The sequence below is a fragment of the Rhipicephalus microplus genome, chromosome 7 (genome assembly GCF_043290135.1).
Source record: "Rhipicephalus microplus isolate Deutch F79 chromosome 7, USDA_Rmic, whole genome shotgun sequence".
Taxonomy (NCBI): Eukaryota; Metazoa; Arthropoda; class Arachnida; order Ixodida; family Ixodidae; genus Rhipicephalus; species Rhipicephalus microplus.
In genome coordinates, this window is record NC_134706.1 from 754,646 (window position 1) to 773,252 (window position 18,607).

General features: G+C 46.5%; 1 protein-coding gene across 6 annotated transcripts in view; it reads right to left on the minus strand.

Annotated features, from left to right (window-relative positions):
- The window catches only part of Mgtor (nuclear basket protein megator), a 905,575-nt gene that overhangs the window by 12,258 nt on the left and 874,710 nt on the right, over positions 1–18,607 (minus strand). For 4 of the 6 annotated variants that reach the window (XR_012884775.1, XM_075868441.1, XM_075868437.1 and 1 more), the window contains one exon: positions 10,763–10,791. The exons of the other annotated variants lie outside the window; for them this stretch is intronic. Coding sequence is in view for 3 of the 4 variants with exons in the window: in XM_075868437.1 (XP_075724552.1) it covers positions 10,763–10,791 (29 nt within the window). In the remaining variant the exon portion in view is untranslated. The remainder of the gene's footprint in view (positions 1–10,762; positions 10,792–18,607) is intronic. 6 annotated transcript variants of the gene reach the window in all.

Consider the following 18,607-nt stretch of genomic DNA (forward strand, 5'->3'; position numbering starts at 1 on the left):
TATCTGTTATCTCTAGCGTGACCTCCTGTATTCTAAGCTCACTACATTCGTTGTCATTGAAAATCATGACTGCTGATTTCTGCTTACTGAATCTAAAATCTGACCTATCTTCCTCATTACCGCAGATGTCCATCAATCTCTGCAAATCTTCCTTGTTGTTGGCCATTAGCACTATATCATCTGCGTATATTAATGCTGGTAGCGCCTGATCAAGAAGTTTTCCTTGTTTGACTAAAGAGAGGTTGAAGCCCAGTCCACTTGCCTCTAATTTGGCCTCTAATCCTTGTAGGTACATCATGAATGATAAGGGTGACAGGGGACACCCCTGCCTAAGCCCCCGTTTTACCTCTGCAGGCTTGGATACTTGTTTTTCCCACTTTATAACTACCTTGTTACTTTTATAGATATCCTTTAAAAGATTAGTGACTAAATGTTCCACGCCTAGTGTGTCCAGCATTCCCCACAATTCTTCTTGAACCACGCTATCGTACGCTCCCTTGATATCCAAAAATGCTAGCCACAGGGGCCTGTGTTCCTTTTCTGCTATTTCGATGCACTGCGTCAGTGAGAACAGATTGTCTTCCAACCTCCTGTGTTTCCGAAACCCATTCTGCAGTTCCCCCAGAACCCCCTCATCCTCTATCCATGCCTGCAGTCTTTCCTTTATAATCTGCATCGCCAGCCTGTAGACCACTGATGTCACTGTTATAGGGCGGTAGTTGTTTATGTCAGCTTTGTCCCCCTTTCCTTTATAGATCATGCTCATCCTGCTAAGTTTTCATCCATCGGGAACTTCACCATCGATTATTATTTTGCTCACTGCCTCTCTCAAAGCCTGCTTAGACTTCGGACCTAATATCTTTATCAGCATAATTGGGATGCCATCTGGGCCTGTTGATGTACTACCAGGAACCCTTTTCTCAGCCCTTTCCCACTCTCGTTGTGAAAATGGAGCCATTGCACCACTTGATTCATCCTTGTCTATTGAGGTGCATAAAGTACTTCATTGTTGAAATTTTTCTGTCACCCTTGTTCCTATATATTCAATAGCTTCGTCCCCTTCTAGCCTAGCACCTTGGGCTGTAGTTATAAAACTCTGATCTAGGCTCGTCTCATTTCGTAGGGAGTTTAGATGGTTCCAAAATTTCGCAGCTGCCTTTCTATCTTTTTATGTACTTCTGCCAGCCACTGAGCTCCCTTTCTTCTAATCTTTTCATTGATCAGAAGGGATGCATCCCTTCTACAGCTTTGAAAAATTTCCCATTTTCTTTCAACATCATCTGTCGGTTCACCCCGCTGCTTAGCATTTCTGTGTTCCCTAGAGGCTTCCTGACGTTTTGCTATGGCTCTCTTAACTTCCTCATTCTTCCAACTTTCGGGTATGTGTCTTCTTTTCCGGGGTGACTTGTCACGAGTCTTAATAAGCTCTAGCTCAAAGAGTCTAATTAGATTCGTGTATGTCCACACTGTCCTATTATCCTCCGTGATTACTTTCTCAATTTGTTTAGTGGCTATTTCAATTCGCCTTTCTGGATAAAAAGTTTCCCGTAGTTGCTCATCTTGTCTCCTTCCCACTTTCACTGCTTTTCCAAAACTTAGCTTGATACGTTTGTGATCACTACCCAGACTTCTAGAGCCGTCTTCATCTATGTGCATTCCCCTGAGCTTATCATACATCCTATGTGACATCAGTGCATAATCTATCGCCGACTGCAGCCTTCCTACCTACCATGTTATTTGCCCTTCACACTTCTCGGTACTGTTGCAAATGATCAAATCAAGCGTTTCACACATATCCATGATCATTTTGCCTGTCGGGTCGGTATACCCATCTATATCTTCTATGTGCGCATTCATGTCTCCTAGTATAATTATCTCGCACTCTCTTCCTAACTCCTGAATGTCCCTTGATATACACTCTACCATTGCCTGATTTTTCTCTCTGGCCTTTGCTCCCGTCCACAAGTACACGAAACCAAGGAGTGTCATTTGCCCTGTCACTTTCCCTTTTAGCCATAAATGTTCCTTGCACTCCTTCTTGACCTTTTGCCAGTCTGTACTTTTATGAATGAATGTCCCAATACCACCCCCCTTTCTGCTGCCTTCTGTTCTATTACAATAGTCCCACGCATAGTCCGGATTGTTCGGAGGTTGTTCCATGTCCCTGAGATGTGTTTCTACAAAACCGTATACCATCGGCCTCTCTTCCCTTAGCTGTTCTTCTATCTCTTCCCACTTCAGCCTGTTCCTATCACCCTGCATGTTAATATACCCTATGTCTGAATTGGCTCGGCGCTCGTGGCTCCGTCTATTTATGCCCCGGACTCTACCTATCTTAGATATTGGTGCCACTTTGGAATCGTATCTGTTCATACCACCTATCGAAGAGTCTCCCTGGTTGTTTTCCTCGTTGCTAGCTATCCTGCACCCCGAAGGGCTCGCTTGCCCCCCAAAAACAAAAAAGTTACTGCGCGTCCTGCAAGTCGCCAACCCACCTCATGACCTAGCCGCCCATCGAAGTGAATTGTGTCTCGTTGAAAACCACCCCACCTATGCACCTCTCTGTTTATTTCCTCCACCTCAAAGCCCTTTGCTCGACTCATCCGCCATATCTCTTGGTTTGCGTTGACAACCGCTCTTTGCAGGTTGCTATCACGCACCGGTACCTCCGGTATCGTGTATATCACTACCTGTACCTTGGGAGAAGTGGCGCGCATGTCATCGACGCCTTTCGCCAGTGTGGTTGCTAGTCCTGCTGTATCTTCATTTAAGACATCGTTTAAACCGCCTGAAATTATCACGAGGTTTCGTCTATCAGCTGTAGTTTTGAGTTTTGCGCTCGCTTTCCTCATGACTGCTTCAAGCTTGCGTCCTGGGAATGCCCCTACTGCAACGCTCTAGTCACCTCTTACCCTCTCTTTGATGGCTTCTGTGCATCGATTTAAATTCGAGTCCCCGGCGATTATCACATTCTGTGACTTTTCAGCTAGAGCGTCCTGCACCTGGCGGCTACTTGCACCTGTGACGCCAGCTAATTTGTCCCCTCCCAGCCCCACCCTATATAGAAACACCGCCATCCAGCGGACATTCCAAGGACTAAACGAGAGGTGGCACACGCACACTTTCTTACGGCTTGCGCTTTGGGTCCACTTCCCACCTTTAACCACCTCGAGTTCATGGTATATACTAGTTCACTGTATTCATGGCACTGCTGCCGAACGCTCGCTAAACCTTTAGAAAACCAAGGAGGTTACGCCCAGCGAGTATGACGAAGCAAACTCTTTCAGTCAGATAGTGCTCAATGTACATGCCGATGGCTGCTAATGGGAAACGAGAGGCGGAGAATTCGGCTTTTCCTTTCTTACGGCTTGCGCTTCGTATCTACTTCCCATTTTTAACCACCTCGAGTTCATTCATGGTATATACAAGTTCATTGTATTCATGGCACTGCGGCTCAACGCTCGCTAAACCTTTCTAAAGCTAAGGAGGTTACACCCAGCGAGTATAACGTAGCAACCCTTTTTTGTCAGATAGTGCTCAATGTATATGCCAATGGCTGCTAATGGTGATCGCAGCCTGCGCGTTAACTAAAAGCCGAATGCTCCTGTCTCTCATTCCCCATTAGCTTAGCAGCCATTGACATGTACATTAAGCACTATTTTTATTGTTCAACAGCGCACAGAATAAGTCTCTCACCGGCACCACCTTGGAGGTCAAAATGTTATACTTGTTACATACTACGAGGGACGAACGGGTGCCGCTATAAGGAGCTTCGCCCCTAAAAAAGGTGAACAAGCAGGAGCCGATGTTGAGACGACCGCATGAATCGGCGCCCCCTAGCGTCTCCCCAAGGGTTGCGGGACAACGGATGTTTTTGCGAAGTAGGGGTGGGGTGGGAGTTAAACGCTTATTACAGCTACAGCTGTTATGAAAATCACAACTCAGGTCTTGCGCAGCACCACAGTTGTCTGCCGCCGCCACTGTCACCGCCACTGCCGGCGTCCGTAAGCACATCGCACGAAATCAGAAAAAAAAAAGTCTAGTACCAGTGGGTGCCAGTCAGTATTCTACCACTGAGCTACGCCGTTGCTTGGCATTTGCCGAAAAACTTGCCTTAGGCAAGCTTGATGTCGGGTAAGCAATCGCGCTAATACGCCTTATAAAGCGTTTTACAACAGCGAAAGAACAACCAGTCGTCGCACAATGCGAATAGCGTAACGAGTTGGCCGTCCAATGCTCCAAATCATCACAAAAGCTTGTCCTTGTTCCCCTATTAACTGTGGCGCATACCCACTTCAGCCATAATTCATCATCGTCGTCACGCACTGCATGAACAATTGGCACCAAATTCCTTGCAAGTGTTTAGCGGATACCACGCTTCTTAGAATAATGACGAAAAATAGCATAGGGGATGCCGGCCTACCATTATTAAAATTTCTTATTAATGCCGTAGTGGGTATTAAGCAAATGTGCTTGCAGTGGTTGCCCAATCGGCGTTTTGAAACAGCTCCTAAAGGAGCACTAAAGTCAAATTACAATTTACGTTCTAGTGAAATCACAATGTACGACAGCATTTAAAACGACAATATTAACAACAATAGTGCCCTACTTACCGAGAAATTAAGGTAAATGCACAAGAACGCATGAGCCGCCGTAGGAAATTTTTAAAATGATCTCTATGACATCAGACGGACCACCTACAATTAATCACTAGTAATTGACCTAGGTGTACTAAATAAAGAGCTTACCGTTCATCAATAGACGGGACATGTGATGCCATCTAGCGGGGCGCAGTTGAAGAAAAAAACGTCTGCAATCTCGAAGCTAATGGCAAGAAACTGATCAATGGCCGTTGTTGCTACTGTGGCTGTCACTGCTTTCGGCCTTCTGCTACTAGCACAGCAAAGCCGGGCAACGTTGTGCACGCCCACAGTGACGTGAGACGGTCCGGCTGGTACGCTTCTTGAGGCGGGTAATTTGAAATGAGCTAACCCGACGTGGACCGCTAAAACGTGATTACATTTCAAAATAGGCGATTCATTCGCACAAAAGTAACACAACGAGGTTTTTGGATCGCTATTTCACCAATCAACGTCAACTTATTGGTTGCCTTTAGTGTCGCTAAAGGCCGCTCTTCTAGCTTTCGATCACTGTGACTGTGCTGCGTCTTCCGTGCAGGCCTGGGTTTTTTCTGCAACTCATTTGACCACACAGCTCAAGATAGGACGGAGAAGCGTAATTGTGAAAGTAAGAAAGAGAGGGCACCGTACCTACCAGGCTGCAGCATTTTTTTTCTCTTTTCAGTCCCGCTGGCATGGCCATGAGCGCGTTTTTTTTTTTTTTGAGGTGGGGGTGGAGACGGGAGTCAAGTTTACCTGACCAAACAGGTAAAAATCAATATGTCCGCTGTCCTGTCTACTTCCTCTCTGAAAAGAGCACGCTTTGTTCTATCTCTCTTTTACGACCACGGCTCTAATTCCAGAAGCAACAACGCTGGCCTGTGAACATAACAGGGGAAAAGAGAACTTTTCAAATCTTTAAGGACTCGTCGCGACGCCTCTACATGAATCACTTTTCATGACCTCCGGACGTTTACACGGACCTGTAAGTTGAATAAACTAGTCGACCTCTGCTTATTTCTGTTAGCATATGATGAAACTGCAGTTGGCATAGGTGGCGTGGTGATTGTACATTTTATTGCTAATTCATTTTGTTACGCCGTAGTGAACTGTTCTTTAATTTGTGCTTGTGGTCGAAACAATTAATGCAATAACTACGTTGGAAAATGTTTACTACGACAAGTATTGAAACAGTGGACATGCCAATAAAAAAAGAAACGAGAACAACGCCACCTTCTCTCGAACACTGTTTAGCAAAGGAGAATGAAGGTACGTTTTTCTTAAAAGCAGGCTGCAACCATGGAAACTCTCAGGGCCTAATTTGTGAGAAGTGTGACGATGAGCACTTAATAAAATGCGAGTGAAATCATCAGCAATAACATTGATGAAATTAGGAAATGATCTTGATAGGTATTTCTGATGCTGTTTTGTAGAGCACCGAAATTCGCTCATTTTAGTGAAAAAAAAAAGCTTTCGAATGTTTCAGCACAAGCAGACCTATCGATTTATAAATTTAAGAAAACTCTCACCAGTTTTGAATTTTGTTTACGTCACGGGGGTGCGTTTTTTATCACGTAGCTGCAGTCTGACACAGGAGTACATGGGATGTACTTCTAGATATAGAACGCTCGGTCTGTTTGTGTGTGTGTGTGTGTTATCGTTCTCGAGTACTCGCAGACTGTATAGGATTTAATGAGTACCCTTAACTTCAGTGTACTTAATTTTCGTGTCTCTCGTATGATTTGCAGTTCTCATGTATAATTTTTTTTCGCTAAATTATACAGGCAGCAATCAGCACAACCCTTGCATCGACAATGAAGTTGATGAATCACCCTTCGGAGATGTTGAACAGCTGTCCCCGGTGGCCCAACTTTCTTCGTTTGTCGTGCATCGTTTTGCAGCATTCTGGCCTTCATTTTAAAGCACTGCACTTACAACTCGAATGCTGTGGACTTCATGTGACCTGTATTCTTGCATTTTGTTTTTGGTGATTTTTGCATGTTTGTTTCTTCTTGACTTCTTATTCCAAACGCTGGGTCATCAATCAGAAACGGCAGCTTATTCTGAATCAATCAACAATATGAACTCAAGTGGTTTCTTGAATTACGTCAGCTAGAGATCTGTGGGAAAAATACACAGCAACTCTGCAGTGCTTGCATCAGATATGAGAAGTCCTTCATATAACCGAAGCGTGACACGATCAGTACAGAATAAATAGCAAACACTTCAAAAATGCTGATGCACCTCACTGAAATTCAGTCAGGAGCAAGTAAGGACATTTGTAGAGTACTCCGGAAGCGCCGCACTGAAGTTCCGCATAGCGGGAGTGAAAAACCCACAAAAAATGCCCTGGCAGCGCCACGCGATCGCTCCGGCTGGCCGGAGTGAAGTATTAGTGAAAAGTGCTCCGGATGTGTCAAGCATTAGCTGCTGCCAACCGGAGTAAACACTTTGCTCCGGATGTACGGAGCAGAATTCCTCCAAGTAGGGGGGGACGCTAGAGGACAAGGATTTTCTTCGCACCTCGAAGTAATTTTTTTATTGTGTAGAAAGGTAATTTGTGTAGACGCACAAAGGTCACCGCAATCGTTGCACAGTTTACATTTGAAAAAAAAAGAGCGCTTTTCAGACACAGAGAAGTGACGCTTATTCGCGTTCATCTGTATACCTGAGTGAAGGTTTCATGCGTCATTTGTGCATGAGAAACGTGGGGCACGAGTCAATCTACTCGCCATTCTGCGCGTGACCTTCCAATTTGTTGCTCTCGCGTTCATTGCTTCGCCTTTTGCGGCAACGCTGTGACTTTTTTGTGCGTGAAAATACAGTTGTATTGCATAGGCACAAAGATGATAACACTCGCTTGATTATTGAAGCAGAGAGAATAGCTCAGGAACCTGACAAGTGCGTGAGCAAACCATCGGTTGTCCTCCTAAATAAAGAGGTTCATTATCTGGCAAATGACACGTGTGTAATGAATCTGATATTCTGCATCGTGCTTCGGGTGCTTTGAGCTTGTTCAAACTCTACTTTTCTTTGTTCCTTTTTTTTACTGGTTGTCATATATGAATGCAATGCGGGATAAATAGACCTTCACTTCATAGCCTGCGCTTGCCCTTGTCTTTTTCCCATCCATTTTTCCTACCGCGTAGTATACTTAGATAATGAGTCACCAAATGGCCCAATCGTCCACTTTGCGTACTGATCACCTGATCACTACAATAAACCGCGCCCACCTGGTCAAAGTGCATGTTTACTTTTAGGACACCCAGCCCCGCCTCCGACATTCCTGTCTACGCCATTCACGCTACAAATAATGCCGGCGAGTTGCATCTCTGCTAGAGCAGCGCTCACACGCTATAACGTATACAACATACGACACTCTGGGCGATGCTGTCAAAGTGAACTCTATGCAGGACATTACTGCGAGGCCAACGTCGACGGCGTCTTTAGAAAAAAGTCGTTAACGATTTAGAGTATTTGGTACTCTTCTATAGGAGGGCGTAAAGCCGTCTCGTGGACGTCACACTCCGCACAGCCCACACGAACGCTGTACGTCCAGTGGATATTGCCATAAAAACAAGCGTACCAAACCTGCCTACGCTTAATGCCCCTTTTCGTAATACATTCATTAAAAATGCTGTGTAGTTTCATGCTCTAAGTGCACTTAGTTAACTCCAAATTCTTTTCAAAGGACCTCGGCTAGCACACGAAACTTGGCACACGAAACTTGGCGAATCGGTTGGTGCCGTCTGTTTCTCTGTCATTCGTATGTGCCAAGCGGCACGTTTATTGGAGCGAATAAATTTATTGTCACCTCCCGAAATGTTTATAAGCAATTTAGGTGATCTTCAACGTGTGATGGCGTTTAATAAAAACAGCCTGTGCCTTACAGCCGTAGTGATTTTTTAATATTCACCATCGTTATAACGTACACTTCCTTGTCCTTAGTAATTCTAAATTGTGTTGCTTTATGACGTAACTTCTGACGTGGATGTTGCATAAAATTTTGATTCACCTCGTAGATATTCTGTGATTTTTACTGTAAGTTGCGACTGTCCAGTGAGTGGTGTTTTCATGGGGCATTGGTATGTCGTCTTTTGTCACCTTACTAGCGTGTTCCTCAGCGTCTCAAATCGGCACTCGCTTCACGAGCGTTGTCTGAAACGACCACCACAAAATTATAATTTGCAACGCGTGACCACGGAAACGCGAGCTTAGTCTATTTCTCTTTTTTTTGTACATGCTGTTCTGGAGATGTTGGCGCTTTTGTACTGCACTACTAAGTTTTCACAGATAGTATATGTCAAAATTACGGCAATTAAATGTATACGAGATAGCAGCTAGGTCGATGCAATGCTATAGCCTATTCACCGAAGAACACACACGCAAAACACAAAATACGTGTGAACAATCCTGCATATTAACATTGCAGTCTATCCCAAAGAGGGAGTTTATTGGAATAGTGCGAAGTTCAACGAAGCCTGAATAGAGGAGAAGGAATAAACTTTATTTTGTATCCGGCGTGTTAGTGGGCTGTGCTCCCGCCTAGGTGTCGGCTAGAAGGTCTTGCCTCCTAGCGGCTTCCTCGGCCCACTGGATCACCCATAGCTGATCGTCCAGGGCTGAACTGAGCAGCACGGCCAGCCAATGCGCGCGGAGGCTGTCGGTGGAGGCCGCGTTCTCAATACTGTGTTTTGTTCTAAGGAAGCTCGTGCCTGACAATCTTTGCATTGAGCGGTCACGTAGATCTCTGGATACATAGCATGTAGTAGCGCTGGATTCCTATAGGATCTGGTTTGTAACTGTCGCCATTGGACAGACTGTGCCCTGTTGAGTTTATGATGAGAAGGGGGGTAAACACGCCTGTGTAATTTATAATGTTTCGTAATTTCATTGAACGTTGTCATTTGGTCCTCCACCTCCCACACATTTGGAAATTATGACGAGGGATCAACATAAGTCGTAGCCCGGAAAGTGAGTCCTCGAGCTACGTTGTGTGCCACCTCGTTAGGGTTGATATCTTCCGTGGTGTCGGGTATGTGAGCTGGGAACCAGAGAATGCAAACGCATCTGTCGTCTTGGTTGGTTTTGCCTGTTCTAAGAATACGCAGTGCTTCAGGGGAGATTCTACCATTTGCAAAGTTGCGTACAGCTGCTTGTGAATTGCTAATTATATAACACGCGTAAGTTTGTGATATGGCCAAAGCTATAGCTATCTCTTCCGCCGTTTCAACGCGTCTCATGTGTATTGTCAGACTGGTGCTGCATTGTTTCTTGTGGCTCACTACAGCCGCGACGAAGCAGCTTTTGTGCTTGTAACGAGCGGCATCTACGAAGGCCGCTTCTTTGTTGTTTCCGTAGCTTTCTGTCATCTCTGCTCAGCCTTCTGCCTGCGTTGTGCACGGGATGCATGTTTTAGGCAACGGAGGCACCGTGAGCTTAGCCCGTACGTCACGAGGAATGTCGCATTTGGTGCCAAATTGTGTGTGGTAAGTGATGCCTAATTTTTCCAGGATGCATCTACCAGTCTTGGTTTTAGAGAGGCGCTCGTACTGTGCAGTACTGTACGTTGCGCCTCTATCAGTTCCTCAAGTGTATTATGTAAACCTAGCTCTAACAGCCTCTCTGTACAGCCTGAATGGAAATAATTTTCTTTTCAAACTTGTTCTGAATGACGCATAGCATGAGTTCACATAGTTCACATGTATTCACGCACTGCAAGCACGATTGCGCGGACAAATGTTATCGGGATATACCAACGCCTGCTGCGTGTGAATATGTCGAGGTTAAGACACTCGCCTTCAGAGCGTGGAAGCCTCGGTTAGGTTCAAGATACAGAAGCACCAAGAAAACTCATTTCGTATTACGCATTTGTGTTTGTATATGGATAATAATAACAGATGAAAGAGACAAACAAGTGGATTGCAGTTTGCTCGCTCAGTCGGCATAAAAATACTTTACGCGTTTAAAACTGCCTTATGCAGCATGGCCTGCTTCATGTGGGTGAACCATCAGTCGCTTTCTTCGGTGAATACCTGCGAAGTTTATATTACGCCGAGAAAGCGCACAATAACGCTGACCACGCTGTCGTAATTGAAATCACTATAAACAACGCAAGAATGCAGGATGTGTACAGCACTTACTTTTATTCTTCCGGGTTGTTGTTTTCGCCCTGCGTAATCATTGTTGAAAAAACGTATTAATGGGCAGTTACCAAAAGTACTTACGCGACCATTAGTTCTACCTTTGTTACTTGTGTGGACATTTTAAATAATGCCGATTTGTAGCCTTTGAGTGTTACAAAAATGTTACGTAAGATGCACCACGATCATGAGAAAAAATTGCCCGCAGCTTCCCTCGGGGGAACACTGAGGAGGATGCGGAGCATATAATTGGTTAACGGGGTGTTAAAGTGCGACTTACTTGGGTCGATGGCTAAATTGGTTAACGTGGTTGTGAAATGGGGTGTTAAATTGCGACTTACTTGGGTCGATGGCTAAATTGGTTAACGTGGTTGTAGGAGGGGGTGTGAAATGAGTGAACACGTACACACGTATGCGAAAGGGCGGCGCTGGTCGAAGGGACGTCGATCATTGTGTTTGTGGATTCGTTGGAATTCATTTCACCGCGACCTTGGACGTCGACGCGCCGTACAAACCAACCGACGAGCGGCAACTGAGCGAGCGAGCGCCGACCTTGAGTATATATACAGCGCGACGGCGCATGCGCTGTCAGCTGTCGAATGTTCTCGAAGGAGAAGCGCGCGCGGCACAGATGGTGGGCGACGGCGCGACGGCGCATGCGCGCGCGTCAGCTGTCGAATGTTCGAGAAGCGGTGCGGACGGCGCGGACGGCGCACTACAAGGCGCGAGTATAAGATGCTTCCGCATCTAAAAAGTGCCAATAGTTGCATATGTTTCCAAAAGAGTACGGTGGACTGTGGGAATTTCAGGAGCCACAATACGATGTCTCACCTTGACACTGCAACATTGGTATCGTTGCATCGAAAGTATATTTATTGTGCAGATAAACATCGATATTGCAAAGTCGGTGAAATATGACTGACATTCGTTTCGTTATACGGAAATATAATTGAATTACTTTTTAAGCAAGCTATCTTTATTAGAGACTTTTTTGTTGTTGTTGTGCACGGTAAGTGCTGGGAGAATTTTTGCATAGTAACTAAAAAAATCAGTTTTTATCGCACGACAAAATTCAGCTTTTTTGAAACTCGGATCTGGTGACCATCACTTGGTGCTACGACGGTGAATAAATCCGTTTAAAAGTGACCGAACGCCCCGCTTTAACCTAGACAAAATGCAGGTCTAACGCACTGTGGTAATTAACAATAATAGTTAAAAAATTTGTGGATCCTTCCGTCACAGAAATCGCATAACAAAAAGTGATACTTTTGTCCTTAGAGTTGTTGAATGCTTACTGTTTGCGTTTATATAAAAGAGTGTTTCTTTTTTAACGTGAACGCGCACAAATTGACGCTTAGGGATGACTCTCGATTCCGAAGACTGACATCCATGATCAATGATTGAACACACCCTTGTGGTAATTGATGAGTGGGGTTTAGCTTGCAAAATTGTTGTGGTCATGTATGCTTGGGGCAGCTGTAGTAGTTAACGGTAAAAGGAGAATCAGGGAAAGCGGCGGGATAGCCAGGAGAGCCGCGATTATATGGACGCCGAACTCGGGCCAAGGTCACCTACAATATTGAACGCCAATATTACTAGAATAAACCCGGTTTGAAAGCTCCGCCGGAGGGGCGTGGCGGTCACAAGAACTTCGCTCCAGCGGCCCGGGGCGTGTTGTGATCGGTGGCGTGCAAGCGGCTACAGCGATTGGTGCGCTGTCTCGGACTGCTTTTGGCCCTGCGTTGTTTTTTGTACGAAAAAGCGTTTGTCATGCACGAGGCGTAGGAAGGAGGAGCAGATTTATCTTTATTGATGTACGCGGATTAGCTTTGCGTCAGGCTCCAACAGCGGTGACGGCAATGACGACTCCGCTTCACGACACTTGTTCGTTCGTTTGTTTGTTTAATAACCCATTTTCTTTGTAAACATGGTTACTCAGTGTTATGGGCCAGCATAAAAGCTGCTATAATTAGATTGAGAACCTCATATATGTAGCCTTCGATCTCTTTCATCTAGTGGTGAATGGCCAGCAGATGAACGACCATAAGCAAAGTCGCTGTCTAGCGTTGCATGTTGCAGTGCATATAAAAATATAATTTGAATAATTCCATATTATTATTATTATTATTATTATTATTATTATTATTATTATTATTATTATTATTATTATTATTATTATTATTATTATTATTATTATTATTATTATTATTACATGTGGCAGCAAATGGCAGATATGGTAGACGTGGCGCCGTTGAACATGATGTATATTGCCGCGCGTATGTGCCAATGGTGAAGACAACGAAGCAGCGCGAGTGTCCTTGGCCGAGGGAAAAAGACGAAAAAGTCGTTGCAGTCTGTTTCCTGCGATCGATAAATCGTACTTGTTTGAGGCACTTTGTGTGCTCGCCAATCTCGCGTCGTCACACTGGTCGAGGTGCTGGGTGAACTCTTCGGTGTCCGACTCATTGCCATCATTTTCATGAAAGAGCATTGCGTCTAACGTTGTCGTAACCTCGCGTTTGTAAAGGAGACTAAAGGGTGTCTTCCGAGTGGTCTCCTGACGAGCCGTGTTGTACGCGAACGTGTCGTAGGACAAAATGATGTCCCAGTTCTTGTGCTCTACATCTACGTACATGCTTATCATGCCAGCCGGGTCTTGTTGAGCCGTTCGGTGAGCCCGTTGGTCTGGGGATGATACGCCGTTGTCTTCCTGTGAGCTGTACCACTTAGTCGGAAAATGGTGTCTGAAAGCTCGGCCATGAACGCAGTACCTCTGTCGGTGATGACTATTGCGGGAGCACCGTGTCTTAAGACGATGGCTTCGATGAAAAATTGCGCCGCTTCAGCTGTCGTTGCCCGTGGGAGAGCGCCTGTCTCCGCGTATCGGGTCAGGTAATCCGTGGCGACGATTATCCACCTGTTTCCAGTGGCAGACTTTGGGAAAGGGTCCTGAAAATACATGCCAATTTGTGCAAACGGTGTCGCCGGCACTCGGACAGGCTGCAGCAGGCCAGCTGGTTTGATGGAAGGTGGCTTGCGGCGCTGGCAATCTAGACATGCCTGCACGTAAGTTTTGACAACTTCGGCAAGTCTTGGCCAGTAATAGTTTTGCCTTATCCTCGCCAACGTTCTTGCGTAACCCAAGTGACAGTGACCAGCGGTAGGTTCGTCGTGACAGGCTTGCAGTACATCACGGCGAAGCGAAGAAGGAACGACGAGCAAGTAGCTGCTGCCGGTGGGTGAAAAGTTCCTCTTATAAAGAACGCTATTTCGCAAGCAGTAAGACGGCAGCCCTCTCGCAAATAACTTCAGAACGCTATTCGTTCGCTCTTGTAGGTAATTTATAAGTGGTAGCAGCTCAGCATCGCCACGCTGCTGTTGAGAAAAGGTGGCAGTGTCCACAATTCTGAGAAAGGCCGTGTTGTCATCGTCGTTGTCCGGGGATGCCGTCTCAACAGGAGACCGAGAAAGACAGTCAACATCGGTGTGTCATTTTCCCGACTTATAGGCAAAGTGAAGTCAAATTCTTGGAGCCGAAGACTCCATCGTGCAAGGCGGCCAGATGGATCTTTCAAGTTGACTAACCACCAGAGAGAGTGGTGATCGCTGATAACGGTGAATGGGCGGCCGTACAAATAAGGACGAAACTTCAGGACTGCCCATTTTATTGCAAGACATTCTTTTTCCGTCGTAGTGTAATTAGTTTCAGCTCGGGACAGCGTCCTGCTGGCGTAGGCGATCACGTTTTTGTTGTTGTCCTTCGCCTGTACGAGCACTGCTCCAAGACCCACATTACTAGCGTCTGTATGAAGTTTTGTTGGCGCGTCTTCATCGAAGTGGGCCAGCACGGAGGGTGTATGCATGCGCTGACGAAGCTCGTGAAATGCCTAATGCCTGCTGTTGGTCTTCGCCCCATCTGAAGGGGGTATCTTCCCGAGTAAGCTGTGTCAATGGCCATGCGATGCGCGAAAAATTAGCAATAAACCGCTGGTAATAGGCACAGAGTCCTAAAAACGTCGCACAAATTTTTTGTCTGATGGCGTCGGGAAGTTTGCCACGGCGGCAATTTTAACCGGGTCGGGTCGGATCCCTTGGCTGCTTACGACGTGACCGAGAAATTGAAGTTCGTGGAAGCCGAAGTGGCACATTGCTGGTTTTAGAGTAAGACCAGCCAAGTGTATTGCTTCAAAAACTGCTTCGAGCCTTCGTAGGTGTCCCTCGAAAGTCGCCGAAAAGACAATCACGTCGTCGAGGTACACCAAGCAGGTTTACCACTCAAGTCCCGACAGAACCGTGTCCATGAGACGCTGGAATGTTGCTGGCGCCGAACGCAAACCGAAAGGAACAACCTGAAATTCATGAAGTCCATTGGGCGTAGCAAAGGTGGTCTTCTCACGATGTCTCTCATCCACTTCGATTTGCCAATAGCCGCTTTTTAAGTCCATAGACGAAAAGTAGCGTGCGTTTCGTAGTCTATCTAATGAATCATCAATACGCGGCAGAGGGTAGACGTCCTTCTTTGTGATCTGATTAAGCTTACGGTAGTCGACGCAGAAACGCAAGCTACCATCTTTCTTTATGACGAGTACTACAGGTGATGCCCAAGGACTGTTAATGGCCAAACAACACCATCTTCTAGCATCGTTTTCACCTGTTTTTGAATTGCCTCACGCTCCTTTGGGGCGACTCGATAAGGATTTTGCCGGATGGGTCTGGCGAAGGAATCCGTGATGATGTGGTGTTTCGTCAGTGCCATTTGACCAACTCTTGATGTGGATGAGAAGCAGCCGTGGAGCGTGTTGATCAGCGTGAGGAGGCGGTCTCGCTCAATGGGAGATAACATTGGACCAACGTCGACAGGTGTCGGTGTAGTGATAGTAGACGCTGCTGCTTCCTCCACTAAATGACAATCTTCTGTTTGCGAGAGTTCGTCAAAATAGGCAATAGCCGTGCGTTTAACTATGTGTCGGCGTTCTCTGCTGAAATTTGTCAATAGTAGTTGAGCGCATCCGTCAATAACAGTGATGACAGCCCTGGTAACAGAAATGCCGCTGGTGAGTGCGAGCTCCTTGATGTGTTCAGCGATGCCAGTACCGTTTTGTAACTTGTCACAGTGCACGGATACGAGGGAACAACTTCGTGGCGGCAGTATGACGTCGTCATCGGCAATACGGAAGCGGGGTGGCTGGTGTTCCTCATCTGTAGCAGTCTCCGAGCTTACAGTGAACGTTACGCTTCTGTCATGGATGTCAATCACAGCCCCGTATTCGCGCAATAAATATATTCCCGATATGAGCTGTTTACAGCACTCGTGAAGAATGACGAGGGTGGCGACAAAGGTGGAACCAGCGATGAAGAGTCGGGCCGTGCACTTTCCAACCGGTGTCATCAACTGACCTCCTGCAGTTCTTATATTGGGTCCCTGCCATGGCATCTTGACCTTCCTTAGTCTGTCGGCTAGCTGCAGGCTTATTATAGAAAAGTGGGAGCCGGTGTCCACAAGAGCCGTCACTTGGTGGCCGTCAATGTGAACGACGAAGTCAGCGCTGATAACGTCGGTTACGTCGGCAGTTGTTCCATTCGTCGGATTAGTCGTTGCTGTCGTCGTCTTCGGCATCGGTGGCTTTGAGCTGTTATATGTCTGCAAGGGGGGCTGTTCGTAAGTTCGATTAATGGCAACCCCCCCCCCCCCCCGAGGTCGCTGCGTCTAGTTTCCCCGTCGCGGGCTAAGGGACCTGCCCCTGGTGACTTCGGCAAAACTGCGACGATTGGGTCAAGTGCCCCGCGCAGGAGATGGAGAACGTGACCCGTGCCTAATTGGATTGTGCGGCGGTATGTTCATAGGAGTGTCATTGTTCGTGCGTCGATCGTCGTACGTAGCGTAATCATGGTAGCGAGGAAATATCAAGTACTGAGCATCGCGATAACGGCAAACTCTGTAAACGTGCCCGGCTTCGCCACAATGAAAGCATACCGGTCGACGGTCAGCGGTACGCCACAAATCGGTTTCCCGACGCTGATAGGTAAATGGGGACTCACTATTGAACCACGTTGTGGGCTTCACATTTTGGCTAAATGGCATTCGTCTTGTCGGCGAGATTGGTGCGGTTGGGAAAGTCGTCGGCGGTGACAGCGGCTGTGTTTGTAGGGTTGGTGGTGGTCTAGTCATTGGAGTCTGCTGGGCTGAAGGCGCAACGACGGGGCGTCGGACTGCATCAGCATACGTAAAATGTCGTCGCACACCATTATAGCCGGATGAAGAGAGAGCCTGGCTTACCTCATCCCGGACAACGTCAGCGACAAAAGACAATGCTGGCGTCGGTTCAGTTGCTGGAATGAAACCAAGCTGCTGAAGCTCCTCCCTCAAAATCTCCGAACGACTTCCCGCAGAGGCCTGTCGTTGTCGCAGAGGCTCGCCGCAGTCGTAACAGGGCTACTCTCTCGAACGTTGACCGGGTTCTGCTGGCGGTACCGTTGCTGTAGGGCCCGTTTAATAGCTGTGGCTTCTTTCGTGAACTCAGCTACTGTTGTTGGCGGATTTCTCACAAGCCCAGCAAACAGTTGCTCCTTCACACCTCGCATTAGTTTGCCCAGCTAGCAGAAGAAGCCAGACAACTTGCCAGGTTGCGAATCACCAAACAGCAAGACGACAATGCCAAGTATTACAACCTCCGGAACAGACCCGTCATATACAACGTGGACGACAAAGTATGGGTCTGGACATCTATTCGTCAGCGTGGGCTCTCCGAAAAGCTCTTGCGAAGATACTTCGGACCCTACAAGGTTATGCGACGCATCAGTGACTAACTGTGCAGTTTTGGTTTCGCCTTGCTTCTCAGACGTTTAACATCGGGACGATGTTTTTTTTTTTTAAGGGGGAATAATGCCGCGCGTATGTGCCAGTGGTGAGGACAACGAAGCAGTGCGAGTGTCCTTGGCCGAGGGAAAAATACGAAGAAGTCGTTGCAGTCTGTTTCCTGCGATCGATAAATCGTATTTGTTTGAGGCGCTTTGTGTGCTCGTTAATCTCGCATCGTCACAATATTGTACGTGGTACAATTATCCAACAGTTACAAAAACAGTAATTATAAAAATTAGAGGACGCTGGGGCTTCAGGAGTAGGAGACCGCAATAGCGTAATCGGCATGACGATATTTATAGCGCGAGAACAAAACGACGACACAGAGACAAGAAAGACACGAAAGACGCGCTATAACTATCGTCATGCCATACCAACTAGCCCAAGCTGCCACACTTCTAATTGTAATCGGGCTCTGTGCGAATCACCTTCTCAATTACTAGCCTCGCTTCGATGTAGTGTGGCTCAATCGTGCCGTGGAAAAACGAATGACTGTGCGTGCAACAGTGGCCATTTCGAACTATCGTATAGAATGTATTCTGCAAGAACATTTGCGAAGTGACCACTGCGCCATAATTGTTACTTTTTCTACTCAGCAAGGGGGCCTTTACGCGTGCGTAAAGCAACACGCGAACATAGGTTTGAGCACACTGTAATGGCTTGGCCTTTCTAACACCCACTCGTTGCGCATTGCACATATTTAAACCCGTGGGGCGATTCTACGCTTCTACCACTAGATACTACTTAGTTTGAAGAGATTCCTTCTACTACATGAACAAAAGAAGCGTAAACATAAGGCCTCGCTTTTTGGCTGGAAACAATGATAATGACAACAATATGAAATTCATATTGTTTTTTTTTCGAATCAGTTTGACAGTCTGCAAACGCTCCAGGTGCTCCTCAAAGGTCGCAGAAAACACGGCAACATCATCCAGATAACCTAAGTACGTGTGCCTCTTTAGACCGGTAAAACAGTGTCAATCATT